Consider the following 9,893-nt stretch of genomic DNA (forward strand, 5'->3'; position numbering starts at 1 on the left):
CGGCGGGGATTGGAAGGGTTTTTTACCCATAAATCTGTGTCCTCCCCACGCTCCATATAGGTTCATGCGCCCTAATAGTAGCGTTACAAGCCTCACTGCCGTCACTTCCTCCTTCAAGCCAGAAGGAGGAAGTGATGGCAGCGAGGCTTGGAACGCTGCTATTAAGACGCATGGACCTATATGGAGCGCGGGGAGGACGCGGATTTATGGGTAAATAACCCTTCCAATCCCCGCTGCTCAGATGCTGTAATTCTCATTTGAATCACGAGTAATCACTCATGATTAAGCTCGGAGATCATCCCTGATGGCGGTGTAGAGATTCTCCACATCCATTGTGATGAGGAGAGACCCCTCAGGAAGTGGTGGTAGTTATCAAATAATATCCAAGAACATAGTATACTGAGTTTTATTATAACTTCTGAACCACCACAAAAGGCCTCAAGAGAGTATCTAGATAACGTTGTATAGGTGAGAATCCATAACAATCTGACTAGGCCATCGGGACATCCCATTGTGGCAAGTGTTGAGTCAGTGTTCTCATCTATAGTTTGCTATCTAGATACTCTCGAGGCCATTTGTAGTGGCTGATAATTCTTATATTAAAAACATAGAATATTATATGAAAATTACCACCACTGCATAAGAGGTTTCTACTCATTACTCCGCTGACGGCATACTTGTTCCAGGTGTGACCCCTTTCTCCTCACTGACTGCATGTTTCTTCCAGGTGTGACACCTTTCTCCCCTCACTGATTGCATACTTGTTCAAGTTGTGACTCAGATATTTATACCTAGGTATCTTGAATATTTAATATATTGATGACAGAAGCTTACTTGGGGAGGTGGGGCTGATGGTCTCCCTTTGGTAGACAGATATTGCTCCAGGTCGGTCCCTTTGGCTCGGGCTTTGGAAGAATCAAACACTTTTCTCTTAGAAGTGTGCATCTTCTGGCAGACCCCCGTGTGCTTCTCCAGGCGTTGCAGACTAAAGTAACGCCCGCACAAGTGGCAGGGAAGCAGACGATCTTCCAGGTCTTTGTCTGAGTTGCCTTCCTCATATTCTGCTGTGGACAACAATGGTCTGCTGGCTGATATGCTTGGACTCGTCACTGAGATCCTGTGAGAAGAATGTCCTGCTGGAGATTGAGAGGAGTTCTGACCAGGTGAAGTACTTTGTCTCATCCTCTCTGAGCTTAGACCTTGTGCCAGGGCTTTGGGTTCTTCTTCTTCCTCCTGACTGGAATATAGATGCTGGTTGGTATTAATTGTCCTGTTCTGTGATCTGGTTGCCCTCATCCTCACTGAGCTCAGACCTTGCCTCATGACTTTTGGATCTTCTTCTTCCTCACTAGACTCTGGATACCGATTGAGGTTAGTTGTCCTGTTCTGGCGTCTGGTTGCCCTCATCCTCTCGGAGCTCAGACCTTGCCTCAAAGTTTTGGGCTCTTCTTCCTCCTCACTAGAATCTGGATATCGGTTGAAATTAATTGTCCTGTTCTGTGGTCTGGTTGCCATCATCCTCATCTTGTTCTGCTTCTCTCTAACTCTTCTTTCTTCCATTTCTGCATCTTCCTTCTCCCTTTGGATGCGGCGCAGATCTTCCTCAGTTTTACGCAGTTTTTCCCTCAGTAGAGCCTCTTTCTTTCGAATCTCAGTTTCCAAACTTGATTCTTTTCTCTCCAGCTGTTGCCACGACTCTGTCCGGGATGGGCCTGATTTAGAGCGAAGAAGTTCTTGGCCTGGAATGAAGTGACTGTGCCGAGAGAGTTGAGCTGATGGTGGGTGCAGAGTTTGGGACGCATGGTTTGTGGGCCTATAGTGATAGACTGGTTTAAGTGGGTGTGCGCGATCCACGCCAGCTGTCCTTTTAGATACTGTCCAATTAGAGGCCCACGCTCTCTCCTCTGGACCCCACTGATGTGGGTATGCATGCTGGGGCTCGTGGAACTCCTGGAATATTTTGTGTTTAGTAGTGGGGTGAGCATTGTGCAGAGATGGCCTGGCCATCCTTTGTGAGATGCGCTCTTGTTGCTCTGTTAGCATCATCATCATCTTCTCCTCTTTGTGACGGAGATTTCTTTCCTGATACTCATTCCTCAGAACTTCCAGTCGGGAGAGCACTTTGGGAGCTTGCAGTGAGGGAAGCCTGGACTCAGACAAGCTGTCAGTATATGTGTATGAAGCCATCTTGAGTTTTGCCATCCTAGTGCCTCTGGGAAGCAGAAATAAAGCATTATTTATAGTTATCCTACTGGTGTGTGGAGATAACAGCCCCTTGCAGAGCCCTGATCATACAATGTATGCTATAACACCCCTATACACACACACACGCCTAACATACAACATATCGCACAAACCCTCAATGTCATATTGTTTAATTGTTGTTTTATTACTGCTTTCCAGAGTGAAGTAATATTGATTTAATGCACAAATCCTTGAAGATTACTGCCTGTATAGCCCATGCAGAGCTTGAACTAACAACAAATAGTACAGCCCATGCAGAGCCCTGATCTCACAACAGATAGTAAAGCCCATGCAGAGCTCCTAACTCACAACAGATAGTACAGCCCGTGCAGAGCTTGATCTCACAACGGATAGTACTGCCCATGCAGAGCCCCTATCTCACAACAGATAGTACAGCCCATGCAGAGCTTGAACTAACAACAGATAGTACCGCCCATACAGAGCCCTGATCTCACAACGGATAGTACCGCCCATGCAGAGCTTGAATTCACAACAGATAGTACAGCCCATGCAGAGCTTCAACTCACAACAGGTAGTACAACTCATGCAGAGCCCTGATCTCACAACAGATAATATAGCCTTGATCTTACAATAAATGGCCAAGCCCGCACAGAGCCCTGATTGCTCAAGAAATGGTACAGCCCACACTGAGACCTGATGTCACAGCAACTGGTACAGCCCACACAGACCCCTGATCTCTCAGCAGACCAGACAACCCCACAGAGCCCTGATCTTGCAACACACTGAGCAGCACACACAAAGCACAACAGATAGTACAGATCCACAGAGCCCTGATCTCACAAAAGATAGTGCAGCCCACCCCGGGTCCATATTTCACAACAGATGGTCCAATCCCTATCGAGCCATGATCTCACAACAAATTATACATCTATACATAGCCCTGATCACACAAAGCATGACCCAGACTCTACAGAGCCTTGAACTCACAACAGATTGCACAGCCCACATAGAGCCCTAACCTCACAACAGGTGATGCAGCCCACACTGGGCCTGTATCTCACAACAGAGGGTGCAGCCCACACTGGGCCTGAATCTCACAACAGAGGGTGCAGCCCACACAGAAACCTGATATCACTAAAAAGACCCACATAAAGCCCTAATCTTGCAACAGAAGGTGCAGCCTACACAGAGCCTTGATTTCACAACAGATGGTACAGCTCACACAGAGCCCTCATCTCACGACAGATGGTACAGCCCATGCAGAGCCCTGATCTCACAACAGATGGTACAGCCCACAGAGAGCCCTGATCTCACGACAGATGGTAAAGCTCACACAGAGCCCTGATCTCACGACAGATGGTACAGCCCACACAGAGCCTTGATCTCACAACAGATGGTACAGCTCACACAGAGCCCTGATCTCACAACAGATGGTGCAGCTCACACAGAGCCCTGATCTCACAACAGATGGAACAGCTCACACAGAGCCCTCATCTCACAACAGATGGTACAGCTCACGCAGAGCCCTCATCTCACAACAGATGGTACAGCTCACACAGAGCCCTGATCTCACAACAGATGGTACAGCTCTCACAGAGCCCTGATCTCACAACAGATGGTACAGCTCACACAGAGCTCTGATCTCACAACAGATGGAATCCCCGCACAGAGTTCTAATCTCACTGCATATTAAACAGCCACCCCAGAGCTCTTGTTTTAAAGCAGATGGTACGGCCCCTACAGAGCCCTTTCTCACCACAGATGGTACAGCCAACACAGAAACCTGATATCACAGCAGATGGTAAAACCCCCAAAGAGCCCTGGTCTCACCACAGATGGTACAACGCCCCCAAACAGAGCCCTCATCTCACGACAGATGGTACAGCCCATGCAGAGCCCTGATCTCACAACAGATGGTACAGCCCACAGAGAGCCCTGATCTCACGACAGATGGTACAGCTCACACAGAGCCCTGATCTCACGATAGATGGTACAGCTCACACAGAGCCCTGATCTCACGATAGATGGTACAGCTCACACAGAGCCCTGATCTCACGACAGATGGTACAGCTCACACAGAGCCCTGATCTCACAACAGATGGTACAGCTCACACAAAGCCCTGATCTCACGACAGATGGTACAGCTCACACAGAGCCCTGATCTCACGACAGATGGTACAGCTCACACAGAGCCCTGATCTCACGACAGATAGTACAGCTCACACAGAGCCCTGATCTCACGACAGATGTTACAGCCCACACAGAGCCCTGATCTCACAACAGATGGTACAGCTCACACAGAGCCCTGATCTCACAACAGATGGTACAGCTCACACAGAGCCCTGATCTCACAATAGATGGAACAGCTCACACAGAGCCCTGATCTCACAACAGATGGTACAGCTCACACAGAGCCCTGGTCTCACAACAGATGGTACAGCTCACACAGAGCCCTGATCTCACAACAGATGGTACAGCTCACACAGAGCCCTGATCTCACAACAGATGGTACAGCTCACACAGAGCCCTGATCTCACAACAGATGGAATCCCCGCACAGAGTTCTAATCTCACTGCATATTAAACAGCCACCACAGAGCTCTTATTTTACAGCAGATGGTGCGGCCCCTACAGAGCCCTTTTCTCACCACAGATGGTACAGCCAACACAGAAACCTGATATCACAGCAGATGGTAAAACCCCCAAAGAGCCCTGGTCTCACCACAGATGGTACAACGCCCCCACCAAGCCCTTGTCTCCTAAGAAGACTGGGCGCCACCATAGACCGTAATGTTATTACGGCTATAGCGGCCTTGGAGGAAAACACTGTAATTTGAGTGCCGGTGTGGTGAAATTTTTTGCAACTTTATCAGATTTTGCAACCGGTTGCATTTATTTATAGGTATAGCCATCAGAAAGTGCAACCTAACCATTGACTTTAACCTATCTGTATCAGAAAATGCAACCCAACCAAACCCTATTCTCACACAGAACCCTCCCCTCTTGCTCAACTAATAACCCCCCCTGGAGGGAACAATCCCCCCTCTTGCTCAACTAATAACCCCCCCTGGAGGGAACAAGCCCCCCTCTTGCCCAACTAATAACCCCCCCCCCCCCCCCCGAGAACAATCCCCCCCTCTTGCTCAACTAATAACCCCCCCTGGAGGGAACAATCCCCCCTCTTCCTCAACTAATAACCCCCCCTGGAGGGAACAAGCCCCCCTCTTCCTCAACTAATAACCCCCCCCCCCCCCCAGGGAACAATCCCCCCCTCTTGCTCAACTAATAACCCCCCCTGGAGGGAATAATCCCCCTTCTAGCTCAATGGGATCTGTGGTTGCAAAAAATTACAGGCGTGTTAACAGAGAGGAGCCACGCCTTCACTGTCCTCTATGGCAAGTTGCAAAATATGATGGGTAGCAAAATTATTCACTACACCGGCAATAGCGGGATCCCGAATTAGATCACCAGAGGACAGGCTGGATAATCAGTAGGGGTATATATTTGTTAGATTATCCTGCTTTGCCTAGCATGGGTAGATTCATCTCTTGGCTTCTCCCCACCCCCAGATCAACATCGCTGGCACCATACGTACTCCAACGTAGAGCCTTGATCTCAATACAGGTGGTACAGCCCACACAAAGCCCTGATCTCACCACTGATGGTGCAGCCCTCATAGACCCCGAGTCCCACAGCAGACTGGACAGCTTACACAGACCCAGAGTCTCACAGCAGACTGGACAGCCCACACAGATCCATATTCTCAAAAAAGATGGTATAGCCCACACAGACCCCTGATCTCACAACAGACTGGACAGCCCACACAGACCCATATTCTCAAAAAAGATGGTATAGCCCACACAGACCCCTGATCTCACAACAGACTGGACAGCCCACACAGACCCATATTCTCAAAACAGATGGTATATACAAGTGATTATTATGAGCACAGGACCAATAGAGAGCTAATACTGTAGTTGAGGGAGGGCCCTTCGGGGCACCTCTGGCCCAAGGGCCCTGATGCGGTCGCAACCTCTGCAGCCCCATTGCTACGCCCCTGGGAACATGTGATGTGAGCGGGGGGATATTAGATAGGGAGGAATTGTATGGGAAGGGGCATGAGATGGCAGGCTGGGGGGGGGGGGATATATGAGGGAAGAGGGAGAATATTCTGGGGTCTCTGCACACATACATTTGAGGACAGGAGGAGATCTCACCGCTCCGCGTCTCTCTGTGTTCAGCTGTTGCCAGAGAAACCACGCATCCTACGTCACACGCCTCTCCACTTAACTACGTCATCAGCCGGCGACTCCGCTTCCTTCTGTTGTCATAGAAACTTCCGCGCTACCGTGAGTCGAATTCCCCCCAAATTATCACTTTCCCCCCATCATCCCTGTACTCCATCACCGATCCCACTTCCCCCATCATTACTGTCCTTCATCACCGAATTACCCTCCTCCATTATCCCTTTCTTCCATCACTGAGCCTCCTCCCCTCATCATCACCGTCTTTCATCACTGAATCACCCTCCTCTATTATCCCTGTCCTCCATCACTGAACCCCCTCCCCCCATTATCACTGTCCTCCATCACTGATCCCCTTCCCGCCATCATCCCTGTCCTCCATCACTGAACCCCCTCCATACATCATCCCTGTCCTCCATCATTGTTTGCTCCTCCCCCATCATCACTGTCCTCCATCACCTAATTCACCTCCCCATCATCCCTGTCCTCCATTACTGACCCCCCCCCCTCCCCCATCATCCCTGTCCTCCATCACTGATCCCCCCTCCTTCCTTGTTCTCCATCACTGATCCCCCTCCCCCCCCCCCCCCCCCCATCATCACTGTCCTCCATCACTGATTCCACCTCCCTCCATCATCACTGATCCCCCTCCCCATCATCATCATTGTCCCCCATCACTGATTCCAACCCCCCCCCCCCCCCCCTTCGCCATCATCCCTGTCCTCTATCACCTATCCCCCCCATATTACATCATAATATAGTGGTATGACTGGTGGTGTCTCTCCTCAGGAACATGGTGGAGAGCAAGTCTATTGTCTGTATAACATCATAGTATGGTTGTATTACTGGCGGTGTTCTCTTCTTCTCAGGAACATGGTGGGGAGCAAGTCTATTGTCTCTTTAACAGCATAGTATGTATTACTGGCGGTGTTCTCTTCTCCTCAGGAACATGGCAGAGGGCGAGTCTCTCATCTCTCTGGATTTTGAGGTGTTTGGGAAGGTGCAGGGTGTCTTTTTCCGGAAATACACGCAGGTATTATGTTACACACAGTGAGAGTAAGAAGACATGTTATCTGTCATCATACAGTGACATTATTGTTTCCTGATTGCAGGCAGAGGGGACCCGTCTAGGCCTGGTGGGTTGGGTGCAGAACACTGACACTGGAACTGTATGTGGCCAACTCCAGGGGACTGTGACCAGAGTGAGAGAGATGCAGGAATGGCTAAAGAAGAAGGGAAGTCCAAAGAGCAAAATCACAAAGTCACTATTCCAACATGAGAGAGAAATCCAGGTGCTGGACTACAGTGCATTCTCCATTAGAAAGTGACCCTCACTTGTGGAGACCAACAGAACCCCATGTCACAACTCTGCAAACCCTCGATACCCCACGTCACAACTGTGCAGAGTCTCAGAACCCCACGTCACACCTGTGGAGACCAAATGAACCCCACATCATACCTGTGGATATCAACTGAACCCCACATCACACTTGTGGAGACCCTCAGAACCCCACATCACACCTGTGGTGACCAGTTGAACCTCATGTCATACCTGAGCAGCCCCTCAGAACCCCACATCACACCCGTGAAGATCAAAAGAACCCCTTGTCACACCTGTGCAGACCCTTAAGAATCTCACATCACACCTGTGCAGACCCTCAGAACCCCATGTCACACCTGTGGATTCACTTAGAACCCCATATAACAGCTGTGGAGCCCTCAAAACCTCATGTCACACCTGTGCAGACCCTTCCGAAACTGTGGAGTCCATCAAACACTTACATCACAGCTGTGGAGACCTTTAGAACCCCACATCACACCTGTGCAAGCCTTTAGAACCCCACATCACGCCTGTGCAGACCCTCAGAATCACATATTTCACCTGTGCAAACCCTCAAAATCCCACGTCACAACTGAGAACAACAACACCTCACATCATACCTATGCAGACCCTCAGAACCCCAAGTCACACTCGTGGAGACCAATAGAACCTCACATCATACCTGTAGAGACCAACAGAACCCCACGTCACACCTGTGAAGACCCTCAGAACCCCACATCCCTGTAGAGACCAACAGAACCCCACGTCACACCTGTGAAGACCCTCAGAACCCCACATCCCTGTAGAGACCAACAGAACCCCATGTCACACCTGTGCAGACTCTCAGAAACCCACGTCACACATGTGTAAACCCTCAGAACCCCACATCACATGTGGAGACCCCAAACTACCTGTATATATGAAAATTCTTTAACAAAGAGCAAAAATAAAGGAATATACAATTAAAATACTTGCCTGGTCTGTCTATTTCTCCAACATATACTGCAGTGTATGCAGCACTGTACCCCTTGTCAGTCATCACTGGCCTGGCTACTTCAGTTATCTGGTGGCAATTGGCTACTCTATTCTGGTATCAGCAGGGCACCTGGCTACATAGTTCAGTTACCTGGGAACACATGGCTACTTTATTGTAGTATCTGCAGGGCACCTGGCTACTTCCGCTTCCCGAGGGCACATGGCTACTTTAATCTGGAAACTGCAGGGCACCAGGCTACATTTGGTACGAGGGCACATGGCTAGTTTAATCTAGTATCTGCAGGGCACCTAGCAACTTCTGTTACCGGGGGGCACATGGCTACTTTATGCTGGTATCTGCAGGGCACCTGGTTACCTGGAGGCACGTGGCTATTTTATCCTGGTATCTGGGGGCACATGGCTACTTTATTCTTGAATCTGCAAGGCACCTGGCTACTTCTGTTCCCTGGGGGCATATCACTTTATTCTGGTATCTGCAAGGCACCTGGCTACATATGTTACCTGGAGCAAATGGCTACTTTATTCTGGTATCTGCAGGGCACCTGGCTCCTTAGTTTGGATACCTGGGGGCACTTGGCTACTTTATTCTGGTATCTACAGAACCGCTGGCTACTTCTGTTATCTGGGGACACCTGGCTACTTTATTCTGGTATCTCAGGGCATCTGGCTACTTATTTCTGTTACCTGGGGGCACATGGCAGACATCTTAACGCCATTTATTTCTGAAACCACATTATATTTGCTGTATAGTGCTACTGCCTACTGAGCAAGCCCTGTTGGCTGCCTCACAAGCACTTGAGTCTGACAGGAAAAAAACGCAATACAAATGTTGTAATTATTATAATACTGTGATTGATTGATCGATCTATCTGTATGCTTGTATTTGATGATTGTGCACGATACGATAGTAAGAAGGGGGGGGGGCTGAGCTATGTGGAGGAGAATAGGTGGGGCGAGGCTCTCTGGACTGGACGCCTCTGGTCTGTATAGCTCCGCCTACTGTCTGCAGGGAAAGAAAGCCAGCCCACTGCAAGCTGCATGACTACAAGTCCCGCCCCTGCATCTGGATAACATCCGGATGAAAGAGCTACCACTCACTGAGACGAGAGTAGCTCCGCCCCCTTCATG

General features: G+C 49.5%; 2 protein-coding genes across 3 annotated transcripts in view; one reads left to right on the forward strand and one right to left on the reverse strand.

Annotated features, from left to right (window-relative positions):
- Positions 1-6,502, reverse strand: part of ZC2HC1C (zinc finger C2HC-type containing 1C) — a 28,369-nt gene extending 21,867 nt beyond the window's left edge. The window contains exons 1-2 of one of the 2 annotated variants that reach the window (XM_068254519.1): positions 6,397-6,490; positions 835-2,212 (exon numbers count right to left, since the gene is read on the reverse strand). In XM_068254519.1, the coding sequence (XP_068110620.1) occupies positions 835-2,202 (1,368 nt within the window). In that variant the 5' untranslated portion in view covers positions 2,203-2,212; positions 6,397-6,490. Of the gene's footprint in view, positions 1-834; positions 2,213-6,396 lie in introns of both variants that reach the window. The other variant, XM_068254518.1, reaches the window with a different exon arrangement.
- ACYP1 (acylphosphatase 1) lies at positions 6,469-8,737 on the forward strand. Its single transcript, XM_068254522.1, has 3 exons — positions 6,469-6,553; positions 7,394-7,481; positions 7,561-8,737. The coding sequence occupies exons 2-3, from the start codon at positions 7,398-7,400 to the stop codon at positions 7,774-7,776; spliced, it is 300 nt and encodes a 99-aa protein (XP_068110623.1). The 5' UTR covers positions 6,469-6,553; positions 7,394-7,397; the 3' UTR covers positions 7,777-8,737.
- The last annotated feature ends 1,156 nt before the right edge of the window (positions 8,738-9,893 follow it).

This window comes from Hyperolius riggenbachi, chromosome 9, assembly GCF_040937935.1.
Source record: "Hyperolius riggenbachi isolate aHypRig1 chromosome 9, aHypRig1.pri, whole genome shotgun sequence".
Taxonomy (NCBI): domain Eukaryota; kingdom Metazoa; phylum Chordata; class Amphibia; order Anura; family Hyperoliidae; genus Hyperolius; species Hyperolius riggenbachi.